Source organism: Macadamia integrifolia, chromosome 5, assembly GCF_013358625.1.
Source record: "Macadamia integrifolia cultivar HAES 741 chromosome 5, SCU_Mint_v3, whole genome shotgun sequence".
NCBI lineage: Eukaryota > Viridiplantae > Streptophyta > Magnoliopsida > Proteales > Proteaceae > Macadamia > Macadamia integrifolia.
This window is the reverse complement of record NC_056561.1, coordinates 8,639,607-8,665,017: the sequence shown is the minus strand read 5'-3', so window position 1 is coordinate 8,665,017 and position 25,411 is coordinate 8,639,607. Positions and strand designations below refer to the sequence as shown.

At 38.9% G+C, this 25,411-nt stretch overlaps 1 protein-coding gene across 6 annotated transcripts; it reads right to left on the bottom strand.

Moving 5' to 3' along the window:
• Positions 1 to 34: 34 nt before the first annotated feature.
• LOC122077767 (pre-mRNA-splicing factor sap145-like) lies at positions 35 to 20,961 on the bottom strand. Of its 6 annotated transcripts, none has more exons than XM_042643627.1 (9): positions 20,677 to 20,961; positions 20,379 to 20,444; positions 20,039 to 20,227; positions 15,521 to 15,595; positions 14,639 to 14,716; positions 13,254 to 13,346; positions 887 to 988; positions 482 to 601; positions 45 to 370 (listed from the first exon to the last, which is right to left on the bottom strand). In XM_042643627.1, exons 6-9 carry the CDS (start codon positions 13,290 to 13,292, stop codon positions 209 to 211), a joined length of 423 nt encoding a protein of 140 aa, XP_042499561.1. In that variant the 5' UTR covers positions 13,293 to 13,346; positions 14,639 to 14,716; positions 15,521 to 15,595; positions 20,039 to 20,227; positions 20,379 to 20,444; positions 20,677 to 20,961; the 3' UTR covers positions 45 to 208. The 6 variants fall into 6 exon arrangements, with proteins under 6 accessions (XP_042499565.1, XP_042499561.1, XP_042499562.1 ...); XM_042643628.1 differs by having other exon boundaries at positions 20,039 to 20,151; XM_042643626.1 differs by lacking the exon at positions 20,039 to 20,227.
• Positions 20,962 to 25,411: the final 4,450 nt, after the last annotated feature.

The window sequence follows — 25,411 nt, the reverse complement described above, 5'->3', positions numbered from 1 at the left end:
CCTGTTTGAGGAGAAGAGAAACAGAGGTGTTTTTCTAGGGTTCAAAATGATCAGGCTCCTACTTTATTTGTATTTTGTTTAAGGGTCAAAAAGGTAAATTGTATTTGTAAATTAACGGTGTTAGACTTTAGGGGTATGTTTGCCATTTTTTATTTTTTAGGGTGGTATCTCAGATAAATTTAAAAAATAGGGGTGGTACGAATTTGAGTTAAAAATGCCACACCAAGATCTTGACTTTTTGCGTCACTATCTTCCATCCATAAAACAACATAATACAAGTGAAAGAAGAAAAGGTAAAAGAAAATACCTCATAATTAGGCTGTTCATGTTGTTGGACCCCAAAGACATCTCCATATAAAGGACACCCATACTAACCAACATAAACGTCAAAAATTTCAGCATTGAATACAAGCTAGTTTCAGCTCTCACTAGGAAAAAACAAGGCAAATAAATCCCCAGATACAAAGTTATAAGCGCTTACTTCATCAAAAGGAGGTTTACCCCAACCTCCAGGATGATAACCAAAGCTAGCACCAGGAGGGATGGGAGCATTCAAGCCAGGAATTTTAAGATATGGATAAGATGGTGGAGGACCATACCTCTGTTTTAAGAAAATTATGAGTCAATATAAAAATGCATATTGGGAAATAAATGGAAATGCTACAACCATGCGCAATAGATGTGCACCGTACATGGCGCACAGACAGATACACAGATTGGTCCATCAGTAATTTGCAAGCAATATAAAAATGCAAACTGGACAAAAAACTGAAAAGGCTAGCACCATGCAAAAGTTGTCCCTACCACCGTGTGTGTGTGTGTGTGTGTGTGTGTGTGTGTGTGTGTGTGTGAGAGAGAGAGAGAGAGAGAGAGAGAGAATACCAACCTGCATATTGATAAGCCATAGATGAGGGGCACCCTCTGGCATGCCAAGAGCTTCCTTTAGCTCCTGAGACAGCATTCCTGGCTTCATCTCTCTTAGTTTCACCTGTATGACCATAATAGAAACGCAAGATATAGAATTTAATTCAGATTCTTGGTTAAGTTTCTATTCCATAGAAGGATACAAGAAATTTCTTATCTGGGAAGAAATGTCCTTTGCCCCTTTTTAATGCAAGAGTCTATAACAGAAATTCCTTTTCTTTGAGGTGTGAAGAAAGCAATAGGAAAGGACTCAAGGCTGATTTGAATAAATATGACACATATGACAACCATCTTTTAATCCTACCAAAAAAAAATCCTCTTGATTATCAGCAACAGATATAGATACATGGTGCATGTGTTAAGGTGGCTAGCCATCAACTACTCATCTTGCATTGACAAGCTGAGAAGTGAGATAGTGCCTGGCTAATCAACTGACTGGTCAACACCCCACACTACATTTGACTCCATAATTCACTGAAGAAACAGAAAATGAAAAATGATGTTGACTAATAATAATTAGCACTGCATATAGCAACCATCTTTTTGATCAGTGGCAACAGATAAAAGGTAGATAAACACAGAAAAATCTTGCACAAACATTAACCCTCAATATAATGTGCTAAACCTAGTATATGAGAAAATCAATATACTTCTTTGGTACCATTGGATCCAAAGCAAATTTCTTAGCTGATAATGGATCCAAGAAACAGTTTCCATTCACAAAAATAAATAAATAAATAAATAATATATATATAAAAGGATAAAATTACCCGGAGAAAGTCCCCAAAGATCCAATAAATCTGAAAAAGATGGCATGCTAACACTAGATAGGATCCACCATCCTCTGGCCACAATCTAGAAAAAGTAAGTTCTCCTCTTCACTAAATTCTAAATCATTTTCAACTTTCTGCTAAAAATACTAAAGATGTTTGAATAGCATTGTTCCACCTAGCACTGACCACTTGAAACCCCTCCGAGAAATAAAAGGCATATGTTCCCAAATGAATAAACAGAGAACATATCCCAACATGAAATTCCATTTAAGTGCATTTTTTCACTTTACATTTTATTTTTCCCTTTTCTCTTTGCAGCAGGGAGGGGTGATATGGATGCTCAACTTTTTGGGTGTCTATTATCAAAACAACGGCATTTGTTCCTTGTCTACATAGAGATAAGACTTGCAAAACATGGGACAATAACAGGCTTGTAATATGCACTGCATGTTAAAGAAATTATATGTAACCTCAAAAACAAAATACCCTTTTTCTAGCTAGAAAAAATAAAATACCCTTCACTGGATTTTGGCTAATTTAGTTAACTGCATCTTTCACCACAATCACTTTCAGCATAATACAATGCAGACCACCATATTTTCAAAACTAGAAATTTCACAATAGAATCCATCGGCCATCAATGCCTATTATGTTATATGAAGAATTTCATATAAGCTTGACCATTGGGAAACCATGAGTCCAATCATAATAATAGAACAATGGAAATCATACCTCGAATTCTTTCCCTTCATGATACAGGTCACCAAATGATATTAGTTTTAGCTTAGTTTGGTATTTGAAGAAGGCATCATGAAGAACCTATTGGTGTACGATGTCTTGTATTCCGTCATAGTTAAATCCAGGGAGTACTGGTGCAACACCTCGACAGGCAGGACGGTAGTGTGCAGCCCCCCGCTCAAATTTTTTATCTGAGGGCATTTGTGTACTTTCCGAATTAGGGTTTTTCGCTATATATTTGTAGCGAGAGTTTCTTTCTCTGTAATGCAAGCAATACTGAGAGGTGTGAGGGACGAGCGCTGTAACCCTATTCTCCATTGATTCTGAAGCAGGATCTCATCTCACCGGGGGTGTAGGCAATCTTGCCAAACCTCGTAAAATCTATGTGCATTGTTTGTTCTTGTTTTTCCATTATCTTCTGCATCGTTTTAGGGTTGCGTTTCTCCATAACCTGCAGCATGCAAACAATTTGCTTGCATAAGACAACGAGGCTAATGTAATCTACGGCACACAGGTATCTATCTATCATATATATCACTTTCAACTTAGACTCCAGATACATTTCACTGATGGGGTAGTAAACTTGCTATATAATAATTTTGGGAGCAAGGTGTTTGCCTACAACCCATTCTGAGCCACATGGAGAGGCCATATGGCTGATCAGAACCAAAGGTTAGACACACCACCTCTTGGATTGTCCACATGTCAAAGTTGATGGTGGTCCAACTTAGCCATATAGCAACAGTTGTCAAGGTGTCGCCTTGGCCTCCTAGGTGACACCTTGGTGGTGTCCTTGCGTCTAGGCACCCTCCAACGCCTTGGGTTGCCTAAACACCATGACAACTATCATATAGCTCACCTTGTATAGAACTTCTCCCCATGTCTTTGAACCGTTAAAATTGTTTTCCTCCTATCTTAACTTTATAACCATTCTTAATCTCCTTTAATCCCCCATGGGCACCCCGGAGGGTTCGGTTAAAGAGAAGTTGTGGGATAAGGAGGTTAATTGTACTTTCAGAACCGCCCACCACCACAAAAAAAGGAGGGGGGGAGAAGAAGAAGAAGAAGAAGAAGACGACTCCACCCAGGCTGAAATTCGACATGTGCATAAGGATGGTGGGGCATACCAGCATCCCCAATTTGAGCATCAGAGGAGATGCCATGTGGCAGCAACAGGATGCCAGTTGAGTTAGGAGCAGCAAAACATTGTGTTGCCACATTACATTATAGTCTAATATGATAAACATGCTGAAGAGTAAACACTTCTTTTTCTTCTCTTTCTTAATTCCATTTTCTTAGAAAACAATTAGGTAATAGGTCAGTCAGCCAATTCTTTCTTTTTCTTCATTTACAATAACTTTTCCCAATAGTGATGAGTTTACGAAAAGTTCTTCCACAAGATAGTCATTAAAATGTATGATCATAATGTAACTTTGATTGGTTTGAATGCAGGTGTCAGCTCTAGATGTGTCTAAGAGACAAATCAGACTCCTTCCTCCAATGATAGGATGCATGCTACTACAGATCCTCTTACTAGGTTATGTACATGAACACATCAAACATAACAATAATACATAAACACGCAGGAAGAAAGAAAACTATGTTTAATGATTTAGATGTATCAACATCATTATCCTAAAAAGGAAGCATCTAACAACAAAAGAATGCAACTACAAAACAAAATTTAGAACTCCAAAAATAACGGTAGCCCAGAAGTCTAGCTCATGAGGTTTAGAGGCCATGAATGATTGATGCAGACTAGTCATTTAGAGGGTTAATTTTATTGGAAATAAGCATGGGTTGGGTTATGTAGGTGTTGGGTCTTTGATCCCATGGGTTTTCTCTATAATAGCCCACTTTAATAGGCCAAAAATATGGGTAGAAAGTAGGAAAACGAGATTTATTTCATTAGTTTAGTTAAAGTCCTAGACTCCTAGTCTTGGTATGTTTTGGTTGTTTTGTTTGAGTCCAACTCCATGTTGGAGTCTTAAGTATCTTTTAGGAGTCCTATTATAAGTCCAATTATGTTTTTATTTGGTGAACAAATAGCTTAAGTCCTAAGCTAAGTAGGTTTTCTAATTTGAGTCTATTTTCTTTGTTATTTCAGTTTCCTAGTCAATGTAGGTTTCCCAATTAGTTAAGGAATAGATTAGGCCTTTCTTTTTTAGTGTTTGAGTCTGTTTTGAGTCTTCTATATAAGTTTGTAAAGGGCTACAACATTGGGCATGAATTTATTAATGAAATTGTAGTTTTGTGCTCAGCAAATTCTGAGAAAGAATTCTTCAACAGCTGAGATACCTGTGGGTCAGAGGCCCAGGCTGAGATAGAGATCCCACCCTCATCTATCCCATCCCCATACTTCATCTTTCTTTATTATTCTTTCATCATCTTCTTCATCCAACAAAAAATAACTATTGTTCTTATAGTTTTCTTGAATTTCTTCAAATCTTTCAAGAAGGTTGGATGTCACACGTTTTTTTGGATTAAGCAATTCAGCCATCCGATTGAACTCAAATTTTGACCAGGCATTCAAGAACTCTAATTTGGAGATCGAATCAAATCTGTGCCCTTTCTGATGGCTCGATCTTGATATATTTGTAAAATATCAATTCTACCCTTCCCTTCTCAAAATCTGGAAAAAGTTATTGTTTTGTGTTCAAATAGTTATTGTTGCTTCCGTTTGTTGATTCAAGTTAACTATTAAAATCAGAGATTGTTTGCGTTTTATCACCCTAATTTATGAACCCTAAATTTGGGCTGGAAATTACTGTTTTGCTCCTCACAGTAATTGTTTTGTTTTTCCGCCATAGGTGTTGACTTATTTCACTCCTAGTCTTCATTATTTGCATCTAGACCATACTTTAAGTATAGATCCTTGTCTACTGGCTACTATTTTGATTCGTTCAAATGTAGTACTACATTATTGATGTAGATCAAGCTTGCACAATGAAGGGGCCGTTGGCCCCATCGAACCAAGTTGAATGTTGGATCAGCCAATTCCCACCTTGGTCCCATCTAACCAGCCCAAAAGGAAAGCTGAAAAACATTGCTCACGAGTTATTGTTCCTGCAGATTTTGTTCAATGAAGATCTTCAAGAAGCAGCCAGCTGTCCCTTATTATTGAAAAAGCAGCTTCAAGAGAAGAGTTCCAGCAACCATCGAATTGCCTAAGTTAGCCAGAATTTAATTTCTATTTTGATTGTCCAAGTTAGCTTCCTATTTTGCTACCCAAGGAGTTTCCATTTTGCAACTTAGGTTAGTTTCATTTTTGTCAATAGTTTGTTAGTTTATAATTTGGTTAAAACTTGGTTAGCATGTTAGACACAAATTAGAAAGTCCATTAGTTTCCTGTTCTGTAATTTCTTTATGTCCAAGTTTTGTAAAGCTATTAAAGCCCCATTGATCACAGTGAAAAGATAGACTGAAGTATATGGATTTCAGTGTTTACTCATGGCTGAGATGGTTGTTACCTGAGAGGGTGAGAAGCCCAAAACTTGAGGAGTGAGATACCTATTCCCTAATTCCTGTCCCCCTTTCTCAACCCTCCATCAATTCTATTTTCTTTCTTTTCTATTCTTTATTTCAATTTGTGTGTGTCTGATAGCCTATTGCAACACTATTTGAAGACCTGAAGCCCACCTACAGATCACATAGCATAATCAGCTTAGAAGGACAAAATCGATTGGAGTTGTTAGGGTTTCGAAGCCTGGTCAATTTCTTCAAAATCTCCCAGCCCAGCCAGCCATTAGCTAAACCCTTTTAGAGTTTTGTTGAGGCCCCGAAGGCTACCTTTGACCCGGGTTTGAAAGCCAACCAAGACCTGCAGCTGCTGCTACTGCAGAACTTCCATAAAGTTTCATTTTTCATTCTTCGAGCATAACTTCCCAACCAGCCATCAGTTGAGGCTCATCTTTTGAAGGATAGTTGGGCATCACACGAGGGATCTTTGCTCCAAATTTGGGGTTCGTCAATGGCTGAAATCTCAAATACAGAAAGTTGTCAAAAGTTTCCTAATTCATGTCAATAGCATAACTCTCAATTCAACCATCAGAATTGTCTCATCTTTTGAGGGATTGTTGACCCATATAGGACCTTCATCAACTCCAAGTTTCAGCTCCATCTGAGCTATGGTTTGTGAGATTTCATATTTCTCCTATTCAGCCAGATTTTTCAGATCCTACCTGGAATTAAGTCCTATGTGATCTAGTCCTACATCAATGAATGTAATCAGATGTTGCAAATATTCAAGCTTCAATATGTAACGGAAGTATTTCATAACAACATCAATGCATATGGTGTCTGTCCTTTTACGTAAGTATGGTGGTACCCACATATTCAGGATTAAAAAAGGAAAAAGAAAATAAAAATTAGAGATATGGTGAGGGGCAAAAATATACAAAACCAATCTAGTGTTCAATCTCTGACAAGTATCTTGGGTAAAGTGAAGCATCCAAATATCATAATTATATACCCATTCAAGTTATTAGTGTTATCAGAGAAGGACCAAAGGTCATAAATCATAATACTTCAGTAAAATCAGCCTTGGGTTGGATTATGTATGCGTTGGGCCTTTAGTCCGAAGAGTTTTCTTTGTAATAGATCATTTTAATGGGCCTAAATTATGGGTAGGACGTAAGAATACGGGATTTACATTATTAAGTTAGTTTGGGATATTTTTATTTCATTAAAAAAAATTGTTATTGCCTTGGTTATTAAGGATTAGAATAGAGTCTTGCCTGAATAGAACTATTCTTACTTTGGATAGGGTTTTATCATGTAGGACACCTATTCTAACAAGTTAAGATAGAGTTTTAATTACAAGGGACATCTTTTCCTATTATGGATAGAGTTTCCTATTTCAAGTACACTTTCTTTTCATATTACAAGTACACTTGTAGTTTCTATTTAAAGGATGTAAGGCCACAAAGCTCCCAATGGTTTTTTATATTGAACAAAGCTTGGCTTTACTCCAATGTTATGTGATATTCAGGTATTGTGAGAAGCAATGCAACCCTAGGTGACAAGCTAAGGTAGAACATGGAATTTCAGTCTAGTTCCAGGTGTGATGCTTGGTCATATCTTTCTTTCATTCTTCCTCATTTTATTCACCATCAAACCAGGTTAGTTTTTTTAAATTTCAAATCCATTCTTGCACACCTACTTGCTGGAATTTCAGCTCTCTACAGTTCACATCTGAGATTTCAAATCTGATTTCATATCTGGCAATCAGAAGCTCCAAATCTGATCTTTGTATTGTTTTCCTAGAATCCTACTCATAGTTGTCAAGGCGACTCCTAGTTGACAGTCACTGTTGCCTTGATTTTTGACCATCCTCCATCGCCTTCTCGTCTTGTTAACTATGATCCTACTTCTAGTTGGATTTCTAGTTCTACCATATTTACAGATCAGATTTGATTTTCTGTTCCAGATTAGTATCCTGATATTATTGCCGAAATCTGTTGGTGCTTTGAGGCACTTTTGATTACTATTTCGAGCCCATTAAGATCTGCTATCAGCAGTCAATTCTGGAATTATATTTTAAAAAATCCTATCCATAAGATGATACCTTTATAACTCCAGATCAGACTCATCTTTTGCAGAGTTATTTTGGCCATACTTTCCACCTTCAACCAGAAACTTAAGCCCATCTGAGTTTCTGATTCTTAGTTTATAAAGTTCTCCCAAAATATGGTTCCTAAACCTCTTGCTGCAATTCTGGTTTCATTGGATTTCTAGTAACCTTAGGCTTCTAGAAACCCATCAATAGGACTGAAGAATTGAAGATCCAAGTCCTGAGGGTCTGTGAACCATGAAACCAGAAACAATAAGAATATATGAATAACATTAGCTATTGTAGAGATTTGAGAACCAGAATCAAAGAAGAGGAAAGAAGAGAAAGAGGAAGGAACTGGGGAGTAAGGCTTACGCAATTGATTGTTCGATGATTCTAGTCACTCTCTTTATATTAATTATGAAATAATTACATACTTTGAGTATGACTCTAAAGACATAATATGAGTAGGACTCTAAAGCCTAATCATAACCAGGAACTTACTTAGACTAGGACACTAACTCCTCCTAACTCACGTAGACTAGGACGCATTCCACGATGGCGACACTCCCTGATGTAGATAAGTCACTTGGGCTTATTTTATTGCAAATAAGCCCTGGGTTGTGTTGTGTATGTGTGGGGCCTTTGATCCCATGGGTTTTCTTTGAAATGAGCCACTTAACTAGGCCTAAAATATGGGTAGAAGGTAAGAAAACGGGATTTTATTCATTAGTTTAATTAGTTGCTATTTAATTCAATAAAGGCTCATTAGGCCATTAGTTGGTTGTAAAGTCCTATATGGACTATTAGTTAGTTAGTCCTACTCCATGTTGCAGTCATAAAGTCAAGTCCTAGTCCTATTTTGAATTCCTAGTTGTAGTAGGAGTGTCTAGTCCTATTGGGAAACTAGCTCCTAGTTGTAGTAGGAATGTCTAGTCCTATTGGGAAATTAGCTCCTAGTATTAGTATGATTGTAAACTTCCCCTCTATAAATAGAGAGGCATATGTCCCATTATTGGGGAGACTTGAATAAAAGAAAGTTTGTATTTATGAAAGAAAGTTTGCAACTAAATGCTTAGAGCAACTAAGATAGTTGTAGGTGAGAAGCCCAGGCTGAGATAGCCACTTCCTTTATTCTCTTTCACCCTTCTCAACTCCCCATCTGTTTTATTCTTTTTTTTTATTTTTTCTTTTTTTTTGCTGTAACATTCAAGAGGTATAATTCAGATTCTGATAAAAGTCTGCAGAAATCAGAACCGATCAGAAATCCTAGTGGGAATAGAGAGAGATCGATCTCCTCTCTGTCTCTCTTCTGTACTCTGTTCAGCTAGGTCTTCAATCAGAGTATTTTAGGCCTCATAAGGGTCCCACGATCCTTACCTAGTCACTGTTGGAAGCATTCAGCTGCTGTTCTTGAAGGTTCTTCTCAGTTTTCTCTCCTAGGTCAGAAAATCAATAAAGCTTGTAACTTCACAACCAGCCGTCAGAATCCTCTCAATTTTGGGGGTTTTTGTACCCTCCCTAGGGACTATCTACACCCAAAAGTGCAGCTCAATCAGATTCCCACAAACCTGGCCGCACCTTTCTCTCTCCAGCTCTATAGAAGGTTTTTCTCTCCTATCGGGTTGGGTTTTGGGCTGGTTTTGCTCCTATATGGGTATTATATCCTTGAGGGTTTATTTGATGGTATTATTTCTTTGTTTCTTGCTCCTATTTGTATTGTTTGGGGTTATAAACTGTGGAGTTAGCTACTTGTAAACTCCTGCATTACTCCCCCTATTGTGGACTCATATTCCAACATTCCCCCCTCAAACTGGAGTATACATGTATCAAAAGAAAGACTCCAGCTTGGACCAACAAGAATAGAAAATCAAATGCATATGTAGATGAAAACTGTTGTGTCAAAGCACTAGCAATGAACAAAATGGACAGTAGATAATCATCAACATGTGCATTACTTGATCTTCATGAGGAGGAGACTTGATCTTCAATGTCTGAAGAAGGCTCAATCTCCAAAAGGAATAACCAAAAGTTGCAGAAATATAGCTATCAACCGCAATCCAAAATACCATAACAGCAGATAAGTAACAATGGCAGATGGTCAGATGCTCTCCTATTATTGCGGAACTTGATTTCCAATAAGGGAAGACACGATCTACAATATAAGGGAAGAACTCAATCTTCATAAAAAGGAATCAATTCAACCACACAACGTCGACAACCAATCTTCAAAAACACCATATCATGCTTTAAAAAAGGTACAGATGGAGGGCAACGACTTAGATCCTTAAGAGATCACCTCATCTTAAGATATCACTTCATTAGTGTTGCCCTCCGAGACGCGAGTAGATAAATAATCTTCACTGACAATAATCTTCAATTGATGAAAATGAGCAGAGCAGATAAAATCTACAATCTCACCCTCACATGTAATGCTACATGTGAATAAATAATTCCAATAATCGAAATCCCAAGGAATCTCTTCACCAAGAGCATAAAATAATTTCCAACTCCCCCTCACGGCTACAAAGCGCAACAAACAATCTCCAAGCACTGAGACATGCCAATAACACTATCAATCTAAAGATGTGATTTTGGGCCCACCAAAGCAACAATATGGCAAATGTATATGCCAATGGTAATTTTATAAAGTTCATCCAATCTCCAATTGATGCGGAACCTAAGTCAAAATACCCAATTGGGTTTGGTATAGACGCATACAAGTCCATAATAGGCAATAACAAGGAGGTATTGGTAGAATTGTAATTAATCAAAATGCCCAAGAGGATGTTTGGTAGGTAAAAAGGGCATTGGGATAGAAAAATGTGTAATGGTAATCAATTCGGTAGTATCTCAAGTGTCCAAAGATGGCGGCAATCTGGTAATAAACAAGAATTTTCAAGGACTCACTAGGGAAGTAAAGGGAATTGGATATGGTAAGGGCTATAAATATCTCCATGATAGAAAATGAATGGCATGGCTGTAATTTAGATGAAATCCAATTATTAGCACAAGCTAAGGCCAACGGGTAAACTAGGAAGGGGAAATAATTCAATGGCAATGTGCAAATAAGAAGGTAAGGGAGAGACGAGTAATTTCAGAATAACAAAACAATAAGGTCTTAAAAGGGAGTGATGTGAGTCGAGGAGTAATTTTGGAAGCAACTAAGGAGAGGATAGAATATGGAAAGTCAATTAATACATTAAATAAAAAGGAAAGAGAGATCTCAATTCTCATGCAACCAGCAAGACAAGGGAGAGCTTCCTCACAAAAACAGTGACAGCATCTTTGAAACCAAGAAACTTCTGGCAGAATTTGAGCAGCAAAGTAGCCTTTTCTTCTATCGAACAAAACCTTCGGCCACGATTCACTCTTGGTACTGCTGGAACAGGGCTCACGATTCTTGACCAAGGCTGAACAGAAGGAGGTAACCCAGCAGCAGGGGTAGGCAGTAGCAAATCGAAGCAAGGACCTATCGCCACCCTTCGACCAGCAGGTGGAAATCAGGCGGAAACCAACAGGAGAGACCTCAACATCATTAGCACCAAGCAATTGACAACCTCAAGAAGCTGGATCAGAGAAGAAATCAAAGCAGAGACAATAAACTTCTATCAAGCAACCAGCAGCTATCGAAGCACATATCGACACTCAAACCAGATGCAAATCAACACTCTATTGTCAAATCTCGCAAGCAAGAACTAGGAAAATCAATAGCAGATGCAAATCGACTTCACTAGATATAAACACAACAACCAGAGAGTCCAGCGAAGAAACCAATATGTAGAACTGTTACGATGTGTCCAGAACTTCAGACCAAACGATGGTAGCAAACAAATCAGGAAACAAACCAGAGACGGAACCTCTCTTTTTTTTTTTTTTTTTTTTTTCAGCAACACTAATCAAACACAGGTTACTCTAATTTCTTCATCTTCTTCATGGCTCTGATACGATATAGAGATTTGAGAACCAGAATCAAAGAAGAGGAAAGAAGAGAAAGCCCAAGGAATTGGGGAGTAAAGCTTGTGCAATTGATTGTTCGACGATTCATAATCTACTGCCAGCCACTCTCTTTATATTAATTGTGAAATAATTACATACTTTGAGTATGATTCTAAAGACATAATATGAGTATGACTCTAAAGCCTAATCATAACAGGGAACTTACTTAGACTAGGAAACTAACTCCTAACTCACGTAGACTAGGACTCATTCCATGATGGGGACATTCCCCCTATCGTGGAATCACATTCCAACAGCTATAAAACAGAAGAGGTCGACTTATGGAAGGTGGTGCCATTGTTGCTTCCATTATATGAAGATTTGGGCTCTAGCCTTTTATTATGCTTCCACTTAATTATTTCATTGTTCTAAACTACAAGAGAGAAAACTCGAAATCTCGGTCGAAAAACCAAAATTTGATTGACCTGTTCCAGTTTCGACCTTTCGACAAAGGTCGAATCGAAAAAGGGGTCAACTCAACTGGAATTAGATTTTTCGGTCAGCATTTCAGTGAAAATGGTCAAAACTCCAAAACATTTTAGCCATTTCACCAAAACACTACAATGGCCCTTACAAAAGACTCCATTTCCCAAAAATTTCAACCTGAATTTGACCAAAGTAGCAGATTTCAACCGAAACCACAAGAAACCCCCAGAAAACAGAATTTTTGCCAAAAATTCTTCAATCTCCTTCTGGATCAAGGAATTGCAGCCAGCTTTGGAGCATATACGATGATCATTTCAACTGAAGTCGCAAGTTTCAATTGCTTTTATTGAATGTTGTGTGCTCTAGTACCAAATTATGTGGAGAATGGGGTATATAAGGGAAAAGATACAATTGGCTATGGCGTACATTGGCAACCTAGGGTTCGAATCCAAACTACCATTTTTTTGTGTGTTTTTCAATCTTACGGTTCAAATATGTGTAATCATATAAAAATATACTTGCCTGAAGTTTTCAGGCAAAAAATTTAAATGTTTGTCCACTGAAATGGTCATTTTTCGGTACATTTCAGTTTTGACCAGGGTCGAAATCCTTATTGAAATCCAAACCTCAAACCATTGACAAGAGGAATTTATAGGTTTTAATACATCTGGAACCAGATCAATATATGGTTAAAGGTCCAAGCATCCATTCCTATCTGATTTTGTAACTTTCATCGAATTACACAAATTCTAAAAACATTAAGAACAACATCAAAGAGAAATCTTACTTCAATGCTAAAACCAATTAAACATGACATGAAATCAAAAGAGAAATCAACAAACCTGATAATCAATATCCATTTTCCCCATCTTTGGTTGCATACGTTCACGTTGCTTCTGTTTCAACTTCTTGTTATCCTCCTTTTCAATGTAAGCCTACATAAAATGTAATGGAAAGCTATGACAACATTAGATCTCAACACCTTAAACAATTAGGTAAGGAAAAGTCAAAGTGAGTCACATTTCCAGCTATTTGGAATCCAGGGGGATTTCTGACTAGCATACCAGAAAACAAAGCTCATATAACTGATGGATCCAATTCATGAAGAGGTCACACCTGAATGATAAGAGTATTGAGGACTCTCGCCCATGCATATAGATTATGGACAGGCAGAAGAAAGACAAGCTATGACCATGTATTGGACCATATTAAAGAATTACAAAGAAAGCAAACAGATTACGTTTACCATGGAAGAGGATAAGTGATTCTTTAATGTACAATTGATTTGTGTGGCATTAGGGTCTGAACAGAAGATTCAATCAAAAAAATGTCTCAATTAGTTCCAAAAACAATGAAGAGTTCACGCACACCCTTCTAGATGTTTTGAGATACTTCTAATTCCTACGATAACGAATTAGAGAGATGTCAAAGGAGATATCCAATATAGATTCTGAGGTGACTATAGGGTAACCCCAAATTGCAAATGGGGTGCAAGGAAAATTAGTCCAGAAAGATGCAAAGAGATGCATGGAAAAAGATTGAGTTGCAATGGGAAAGCAAATGCAACAGATAAAACTGAAGTCAGTGATCCTGCTAACATCTTCATGTAAAGGTAAGACTATGCTTCCAGAGGATGGCTCCAATCTAATTGTTGCGGTACGAATCTGCATTTATTTGCCCGTCATGAAAACCAAAATTGCAGTGGAAAATTTAATAAGCATCTCACAGCACTTTCGGCTGAGGGGATCCATGAAGCAATATAACTTCAGAATGATATTGCCTCTTCAACAGAACTTATCCCACAATGCAAAATCTATGACCTTATCTCTTTTGCTTGGAAAGAGCAAACCAAGGAATCAAACTTTAGCCGAAGTCTTAATGTCACCGATGGTCTAAACCAAAATATTTCAGTGATTTCAGTTTAGGTTTTGGTAATTCAACCAAATCCACCACATGTTTAATATATAGTTGAATCCAATCAATATCATTGAAATAATCACAAATTTTTACTAAAGATCCTATCAAAGCTGAAAGGTTTCAGTCAAAATCACCAAAATATGTGTAATATCAAAACCATGAAGGTAACATGCTAATATTTAGAAACCTAAACGAAGAATTGCAACAGCAAACTCTAAAATACCCAGATTATATAGATAGGGAGGAGGAATGTTTATTATCAACAAATTATGCTCACAAAAATGGCCAATTTTCATTAACAGCTACTAACCTGTCTTAGTTTTTCAATTCCAGTGGCAGCAATGAAATCAGGAAGTTGAAAAGGCTGTTTCTCAATGCCACGCTTCCCCTGCAGATAGGTCAAAGAAATAGATGAGGTAGAAACTCTTCAAAAAAGCACGAATTGTAAATATTTGTTTATCCTTGGATACTAATCGGTCATAGGGAGAACAAAGAATTCTAGGTAGTGTAACAGCCCACAACATCTGCAATATCAAAGGAACAGGTTCGGTTCAATCACCACAAACGATGACCATATTTTAAGAACTTAGCACTACACTGGATGACCAAGAAAAACCTCATTGGAACCATAGTTTTTAAGGCGTTGGTAAGGCGTCGCTGATGTGGTCTAGAGATGGTAATGCAGTGCTCCGCCTTATGTGAAGTGGCGCCTTATGGGTTTTTTTTTTTTAAACACATTATAAAATTACTTGATGAAGATTCCAAATATATATTTTTTATTGGTAAGTGTATGGTTTTGTGTTATCTTGGACTGGTTCTGAAGCTTATTATAAGGTTATACCAGACTCCATTAAATAGTGCCAAAAGATCTTACATGGACTTATTTCAAAATACAAGTGTTTGCATAGACTTTAAAACCAACAAAATAATTCAACATATGAATCAGAAAAAATAAGAGAAATCACCCATGTTTAACATAATTGACACTTTTAGGTTTATATACGATAAATACTGCCAAGAAATAGGCAGTCCTGATGCAATAGATTGATAGTAAATGATGGCCTCCTCAAACAGGTTTCAGAGTGCCCCTTAAAATATTTAGCTTCAGTGAATATGGAGGTTTTAAAAGAGACCAAACAAAAGAAATCAATTCATACCCAACTGATGATATAAGTTATAAATCAACTCTTACCTTCTATCATTTGTCTTGTCAGCTTCAGTGACACATGGAGCTGGAACATAATCAATGTGGTAGTCCCCTTTTCCCCTGATTATAAAATGTTTTGAGCAAGATATTTGTGGGAGTGCATTTGAAGGAGAGTTTATTGAAGTGCTAGAGGTCAATGCAATTGTATGGAAATATATTAAAATTCATAAAGCAAGAACAATAAATTCCTCAGGTTTAAACCGATAAATGCATATTTGCTGCACAACTAGTGGCAATTGCTAAGAATAGCAAAACAGTGTTCTAAAGGAATATTAAACCAGGAGACCAGATCAAACTACGACCATTTGGACACCAACCAAGAAATGTAAAGGTCAACAGCTTTTTAAGAATATCCAATGTTGGACTGTGGGGCCAGGAGACCTGATCACCCGGATCATTGACAACTGGACCTGAACAATCTGATGCCTGTCCTGACCTTAAAAGCATTTTAACAAAGTGAATCATAAGTCAGGCTAGTAAATATATCAAACGCCATACCGACAACACCTCACAAGATGGTTTATGTTTATCACAAGTTGAACACCCCTTGGTCTACGAATATTGAGCTTCTTAACTGGAATATTATGGTCAGACCAAATTCCCAGGCAGTTTGGATATAATCTGAAGACTAATATCTGAGAAGGGTAAAAATGTCATATTTATCCAAAATATCCCAAATTGGTATATGAAAGTTGCATCTTTGCAAACCATCTTGCAGCATTGATTGGTAGCTGTAATATAATATTGTATATTTTCTGTCCTTGTATAAACGCACCATGTATAGCTACAAGGATTGGACGCATACACATCTGTATTTAATCCCTTGCATATACAATCAAGAATACATGATTCTACCAAACTTTACATGGCATCAGAGCCTTTCTGCTTCTCTACCTCTTCTGTTTGAGAAGGCTCTCTAATTGTCTCTGCTGCCCTCTAAGATGGCTGACTGATGCAGTTGGGCGATGGATCTAGGGAAAGTTTAGTTTTGATTTGATTTCCTTTTGGTCTTAGAAACAATTTCTTTTGGTATTATTTAGCTTCCAATTTTAGATTAGTTTCCATTTTAAATTAGTTACCATTTTGATATTTGAGTTTTCTTTCATAAGCCATGTAATACTCTAGTAACAAACAGATTTTGGAGAATTAGAACATGAAAATTTTTTGGGTGAGAACCATGAACATGGCTGCCGGTGATTCTTTTCTTTCCCCTTTCTGATAATTTATCTCTGTCTCTGACCTTCCCTTCTATACTTCTTCCCTATTTCTTCATCTTCACGCTATTATTTTCTGGTTTACCTTTTTCCCTATTCTGGGCGGTACTTCCAGCCCAAGTTTTGTCGTCGATCTGTATTGTTACTCTTCGGATCAACTGCAGACTGTGAGAAGATAGTCCTATGGTAGTATCGACTCCACCCACATAGATTCGAGTCAAGATCTGAACTCCCTCGGAAGTTCTAAACAAAATTCAAAACCTGGATCTGTTCTTGCACCATAACCAGTTGCAGGGTTGGAAACACTCCTGATCTTGGCTGTCGAGGTTTGCTGGAGCTGTTGGAGTCCTTGCCGATCTGCTATTGCGACTTTTCATTTGAAGATTCAGGGTAAACAAAGGCCTACTGAAGAAGCTTCATCGATTTGAAGTTTTCTTATTCTTCCATTGGTTTCTAGTTCTCACGACCAGAAGAAAGAAGAAAAGGTTATTTGTTTATTTCTTGTTTAAACCTTTTATTGCTACTTTCCCATATTACCCTCACCTTTGACTTTTAATTCCCCATTATCCATTCTTTCTATTTGCCATTCCTAATTTACCCATCCCAATAATTACTAATGCCCTTCATATCCCATCCTTTATATTAACTTCCACTTAATCTTTTAAAATCCCCTTTTTATTTATAATTATGCCCTTCCATTCTTGGGTTAAGTTATTTGGTAATTGAGTGGGCCCTAAGCGATCCGATTTCAGTCTCTAGAACCCGGATCCGTATCACTGAACCTGCTCTCTGTGACTGATAACTGCATAGTCCTTGTGCCCTCTACAACGTTCCAAGTCTTTGCCTCGCTGACCAGCCTTGATTGTGTGCTGCTGTAGATTCCTTGCCCCACCAAACGACGTTCCTTGCCCCTTGTTCAAGAGACCCAGTCTGTTTTCATTGCTGTGAGCCTCCACCTATTGTCCCTTTCTGTTTTCTTTGCTAGTGAGCCTCCACCTGTAGTCCGTGAGCAACCACTTGCTACCGTCTGTCCTCACCCCTGCCTCCATGCACCATCACTCCCTTCTACCCCACCCAACTCTGTGCACCCTTGTCTTCTTTCCTTTTTAATTTTTTCTTTTGTTAGCTTCTCTCCTTAACCCATCCCTTCGTATTTCGGTTTTCTATACTTTCTTTTATATATATATATATATATATATTACTCTTCTTTCACTCTCACCCTGTGACATCTGGCCCCCCTTCCTCCCACCCTATGACCCACCCTCTCTTCCTCGTTACTCCCCCATAGCAGCCCCTCTATTTATTTCATTTGTTTTAATCCCTTAGTATCACCCATCACACTGGGACCCGCCCTCTCTTTATTTATTTACCAACCCATCACCCGTCACCTGTGACTTACAAACTTGTTCTCAACATCCATCACCTATCCAGAGAAGCATCTCCTATCCTCTCTGGCTATAAGCTATATTAGAAGACTTGGATGCCTTGCAAAAACAAAATACATGGGACCTCGTTGCACTACCTCCTAGAAAAATTGCTATCAGAAGCAAATAGGTGTAAAATATAAAAACTAGATCTGATGGGAAGTAGAACACTGTAAAGGCAGATAAGTTGCAAAAGGATACAGTCCAAATTATGATATTGACTATAAAGAAACCTTTTCTCAAGCTTCCCGAATGACCATTGTTCGTTTACTAATTGCAATAGCATCTATTTGTAACTGAACTTCCCAACAGAGATCTTCAAAAAGAGACACATGAAACCTAACCCTGGTTATTCTCATCCCCCATATACAATGTACCATCTTTGTCAAGCTCTTTATGGTCTTAAACAAGCTTCAAAGGCATGGTTCAAAAAAATCAATTCTATTATTCTCAATATTGGCTTTTTACCGAGCTCACATTAACAACACTCTTCATTCGACAAACAAGTCAGGCAATGTATTGTCCCTTTTATATGTAGATGATTTTATATGTAGGTATTCAGACTCCAAAACTTTTCTTCATCACCAATTCTAGATGACACATCTTGGTAAGGAAAGGGCATACTCAATGCATGAAGCTCCCGACATTGCGGGGTCTGGGAAGGGTCATAATGTATGCAGCCTTATCCTAGTTGCATGGGACCACTAGATCGAAATGAAGCACAACCTACCATTGCACCAAGGTCTGCCTTCTCCGGGACGAAAAGATCTTGGTAATCTTAGATGTTTCCTGGGCAATGAAGTCATTTCGACACCTGTTGATTATGTTCTTTCTCAAGCTAAGTATGCATCTAATCTACTGTCCATGGTCAGACTTTCTGATAGTCAAATAGTAGAAACTCCACTAGAACTCAATGGCAAGCTTTGTCCCACCAATGTAGAGCTTCTTTCACTATATCGCACATTGGTGGGTAGTTTAGCTCATCTCACAATTACTTGGCTTGATATCACTTGTGTACTTCATGTAGTCAGTCCATTCATAGCCACCCCTCGGTCCATCCATTATGCCAAATGTGCTTTGCATTCTCCGGTATATAAAAGGCACATTATTCAAAGGGGTTCTTCCTACCTCCTCATCACTTGAGCTTCAGGTATATTCTAATGCAAGCTGAGCTGGTGATGTGGCAAATTGTCAGTCTACTACAGGCCTCTGTATAAATTTAGGTGATTCTATCATCTCTTGACATAGCAAAAACATTATGTTGTATCTCACTCCAGTGGTGAAGACGTGAAGTTGAGTATTGTGCCCTTGCTGATACCGCATCTAAATAATCTGGTTATGATGGCTTCTGCACGAAATGGTTGTCTCCTTGACTGATCCAACTCCACTCTTCTGTGATAACAAAAGTGTCATTCAAATCACTGACAACGAAGTATTCATGCTAGAAAGCATATTGAAATTGACTGTCACTTTGTTCGGCATCATTTTCATCAAGGAATACTTCTTTTGCCACATCTCATCAGAATATCAACTACCTGATAGCTTTACAAAGGCTCTCACTTCTGTGTGCCTTCGGTTTCTCATATCCAAACTTCAAATAGTTTCGCATCCATCTTGAGTTGAGGGGCGCGTTAGCTGTAAATATAGTGATGTATTTTCTTCCCTTCTAATCTCTTAATTCTTTCCTTGTATATACATGCCTTGTGTAGATGTGCAGGTTGGACACGTACACATATGTATGTAATCCCTTGGATATGCAATCAACAATACAGAATTCTACCAAACTTTACATTGATATCTAAAAATTGGACGTTGAAAATAAATATGAAAGACAACAGATATTGGAATTTCGACAGAAAAATGACCTCCAATTATGCACCAAATTTTCCACAGGTTCTTCATCTACCAGAACCCGATTATGCTAGAAGGAATTTCTGGATTCCTCCATTCTTGACGCTCCAACTCAAAACACGATTCCCTATATCGATATCCGAAGGCAACCCTTACCCTGTTAAATGACTGGTTGGTTTACCATCGAATTCCCTTTCCTTTTTCTTGAATGGGGAATTAGATGATTAGCCTCAACCAAAATCAACTTTATCACTTTATCAGAACCCATGAAGAAAAAGGAAGGTTAAATATCGAAAGAAACTTATACACATCACGCACGATCAAGCAAGGAAGTCAAACAAGGACTATAATCACCTAGCATCAGACTTCGTTAGGACCCCATCCGGATATCTCCGTCGATATTGCTGCCGCCACCGGAACCTACACAAAGCACTCGATTGTAAGCTAACTTCAGCAACTAATGACCCATTTTATTTGATGAAATAAGATACAACAGCAATTTAAAGCGAGAAGCGCCATCAATAGTTAGCAATCATTATGCCTTCGCAGAAATAATAAACTAAAATCTTAATCTTCTAAACAAATTAAATTTTTTTTTTTTTTAAAGCTAAAATGTCGAAGATAAATAATAGAAGAACCAAAAAACACTCACGAATACTCCTGAAATGCGTAAATGACAGGGTCGATCTTCGGAATGACCACCGGCAATCGCTCGAACAACACGGCAGCGACGATCTTATCAGTAGATGATGTGCAGAAGCCTCGGCCGAGAGATCGAGACAACAACCTGAATCCCCCTTCCCGCATTCTCTCGCTAATTAAATTCTCTTTTCATGGATCCCCAAATCTCAATGGTTTCCCACCATCAGCAAAAACCCTGCTTAAACCTTAAAATTCTTCGCTGTCTGCGAATCGCTACCCTAACGTTTGTGCAGGGAATCTCTTTGTCAGGTCCAATAAACTAATGACACGTCTCCCCTTATGCTTTCTGGGATTTTAAACTCTTTTTTTTTTTTTCGAGTTCGAATGATCAGAATCGGCTGAATCGGTTCCAAAGACCATAGAATCCACCCCTTGGATTTGAAACACTGCTGCTATCCATTTCCCCCAATACCCTAGAATCGACTGATTCGGAATGGCCAGAATTGAGCACACAAGCATCTAACTGGGGGCATGTGGTCTTTTTGCCATCACCATGTTTAAGTGTAGTGACAAGCAAGCAGATAGTGAGTTGTTTTGAGTTACTGAACTTTCGCCGCCGTTGAGCGTGAAGATCTCCGCCATTCCTGGGCGTGATGAACTGTTTCTCTGATAACTTCCTCGTCCTCCTTGCAACCACTCTCAATCTTCCTCTAGCCCTCTCCTCTTAACCCCAGCTCTCCTTATCATCTTCTGCACCATTTTTATACCTCTTCAGTCTGCTAACATCTTTATTCCCATCACTCTCTTCTGCCTCTGAGTATGGACACTATCACACCACAATACCAAACAACACCTCACAGGCCACCACCCCTCCCAGCTCCACCAATAGAGACCATGCCAACCATGTCGACATCGACAACACCGCCCATTGAGTGTGAAGATGAGGTATTTTGTTGTTGATGATGAAACCGAAGACTACCTTACAACATCTTGGCACACCACCCTCATTGGCAGTATTATGGAAGGAAAATGATACCGACCCCAAGCGGTCACCGAGGCCCTCGTCAAGGTCTGAAATGCAAAAAAATGAGTGGATGCTTACCCATACACTGAGAGGACATTTCTATTCCATTTTGAGTATGAAATTGACTTGCTCAACGTCCTAGCTGAAGGCCTTGGGCGGTTGCAGGTAACCTTATTATCTTGGAAAGATGGAGGGAATCTAGGGACTGGAGCTTCACTCAATCGGAGTTTTGGATCCAACTCCATGGAGTTCCATTGGAGCTTATGAACCCCAAATTTGGTCTCTAGCTAGCTTTCAAGCTCGGCCAGCCAACGAAGGCTCAACTCATAGATGGAAGCCAATTTGGTAACAGAGTCCGTTTTCTTCAAGTTCGCGTCTCCATTGATATCCGCAAAGCTCTCCAGATATCCATCCCCATCCAAAGACGCAATGGGAATCAAGACTACGTTCAAGTATAGTACAAACGTATTCCATCTTACTGCTACTTCTGTGGAAAGCTCGGTCATGAAGAGAACAAATGTGCTTCCTTGTTCGAGGAGCAGCAAATTCATCATCGGGCACATGGCTGCCCAACAGGAAGAAGATGTCCATAACTCCCCAAAAGCCATTTCAGCCCTGAGATCAAAGGTGTTGCTCCTTCTCCTCGTCTAATTGAACAGGCAGCGTGCCTGAACATTGAAGACCTGCAACTTCCGCCTCCCACTCCATCGGAAAACCTAAGGAACTCTATCGGTGTTGAAAGAGATCGAAGGAACTTTGTCAACAGTGATGCTAGCTGGCCCCCTGCAACTACGCCTGCTCAACCCATGGTCGTACATGCGTGCTTCCCCAACCCTGCCAACAATACAAATCCTGACATAGCTTCTGTCACAACAAATGCACAGGGGCATGCAACCTTCCATCCTGCTTCTTCTTCCACCTTGCTTCTTCTTCCACCCCTATGACTAGTAATCAAGAGAGCACCCATTATCCAGTGTCATCCCACCAGTTTGTTCACAACGGTCAAGACACATCAGCCACTCACGTAACATCTGTTACAATGCCTCCTTACATCCATCAATACACTCCCCATCATCCCATTCCAACTCAGGCCCACAACTTATCCAACCCACTAGCATACCTCCAAGCCCAATTAAGTCAAAGACCCAACCTTGCCATTGCCCTTCTTAACCTTCTACCCCAACTTTCAGCCTACTCTATATATGGCCCACATAATACTCCTCAATTTATCCATGGCCCAAACATGCCCCAACCGATCTTTCCTCAACCCAGCTATACAATAGCTGAATCACTGCATTTCAACGTACCAACACTGCAACATACCAACACCCAACTCGCAACCGATGTTGCCCAATCCTCACCAATACAGCAGGACCTAATCTCATTACACTCACCAGTTGCTGCCTCTACCATACCCAGCCCACCCCCATCCAAAACTAACCTCCACCCACCGCCCACCACCTCTTGCTCCCATCAAGACACAGGCAAATACAAAGAGGGCACGCAAGGCTAAGCAAGTTGCTGAAGATGTAATGGATGCCAATTCTACCAACTAGATTTCAGAGTCTTTTTTACTGCAAGGCCCCATGGGACATCATGAAAATTCTAAGTTGGAATTGCCAAGGGTTGGGGAGGCCTTTGATGATTCGTTCCTTGAAAAACCTCTCCAATAATGACCACCCGGACATTGTTTTTTTTATGGAAACTCGGTGCAACCCCTCCAAACTTAACAGTATTTGTAAGAAGTTGAATTTTTCCTCCTTGTTCACTGTCGATCCCATTGGCACAGCTGGGGGCTTGGCAATTTTTTGAAACTTAAATGTTAATCTAAATGTTCTCTATTATGATAATAGATTGGTGGACTGTTGTGTTACTGCAAATCAGGAGGATCCATTTTTCCTCATATGCGTGTATGGTGATCCCGTTGGAGCAAACATGCTTTTGGTTTGGGATAGATTAGGCAGATTGGGGCAGCTCGCAATGGAAATTGGATATGTATTGGAGATTTTAATTCATTTATTGGATGGCATGAAAAAGTGGGTGAAACAATAAGAGCTCTCATGACTCTCATAACTTCCAAAATATGATTAACAGCTGCAGGATTTTGGATTTGGGGGCCAAGGGACCTCAATACACTTGGAGCAACAAAAGAATGGGCCCGCATAATATTCAGATTTGGCTCGATCGTGCTCTTTCTAACCAATCTTGGAGGAGACGATTTCATGATGCAGTTGTGTTTGTGAGGCCAGCTCTTGGGTCTGATCACAACCCAATTCTTGTTGACTCAAAAGGGGGTAAGATGAAAGGATCAAAACCATTTAGATTTGAGGCAATGTGGTTCAACCACCCACAATGCAAGAACACAACAATTAAGGCATGATCTTCCCCTACCTAAGGGTCAATAGCAGCCCAGTTTCATCAAAAGATGGATAAATGTCAGAAGGATTTCAAGAGATGGAATTATGAAGTCTTTGGACATGTTCAGACTAAAATCAAGAACTTGAAGCAGGAACTTCAGCATTTACAAAGCCTCGATCAATCTGATTTTTCTCAAGCTCGGGTCAATGACATATCTATTCTTCTTGCCGAAGAGTTGGCCAAGAAGGAAGAGCTCTGGCAGCAAAAGGCTCGTGTGGAATGGTTAAAGAGTGGCGATCTCAACACTGGCTTCTTCCATGCATCCACACTACAAAGGCGCCACTCAAATAAAATTCTCAAGCTCAAGTACAATTCGGGGGAATGGACTACAACTGAAACAGAGATATTCAACTTGCTTCATGAGCATTTTAATACTAGTTTTACATCTAAACTAATTGATTTAGATGCTCTTCAACATGTGCTCTCTACAGTGCACCCAGTTGTCATTGATGATATGAACAACCTCTTGTGTCGTGAACCCTCTTTAGATGATATTCGTGATGCCCTTTTAACAATGGTCCCCTTGAAATCCCTTGGGCCCGATAGGTTGCTCCCGGCCTTCTTCTAGAAATTTTGGGATTTTATTAATGCTAATCTTTTCAACTATATATCTGAGTTTTTTAGAATAGCTCATATGCCTATGGAGTTAAACAGTGCCTTAATCTGCTTGATTCCGAAAATCTCTAATCCCCGAGTCAGCTGAGCAATTTCGTCCAATTAGCTTATGTGGAGTCACTTTTAAAGTAATCACGAAGATTATTGCGACCCAATGGCAAGGTGTTCTCCATTAGACCATTTCCCCCAATCAATCGACATTCATTCCAACCCGGTTAATCTCAGATAATGTGTTTATGGCGCATGAAATGTTCCATTACATAAAAAAGAAGCGAAAAACCTGTAAAATGGTCCTCGCCTTGAAGCTTGATATGAAAAAGGCGTATGACTGTCTGGAGTGGGATTTTATTAAGGGCATGCTCACCAAATTGGGTTTTCATCACCATTGGGTTTCATTGGTTATGGCGTGTATCAAATTCAGCCAATTACAAACTTATAATTAATGGTGCTATCCGTGGCTCAGTTATCCCATCTCGTGGCATATGGCAAGGTGATCTGCTCCCCCTGGCTATATTCATTTTATGTGCCCAGGCTCTAACTATTACTATTTCCTAAGTGGAAGGCCTCCACCTTGTCAAAGGCATCAAGGTGCGTAACAGAGCCCCCCTTATATCTCATTTGATGTTTGTTGATGACTGTTTACTCTTCTCTGAGCTGAATTTGAAAGAAGTTTGCAATCTCAAAGCCT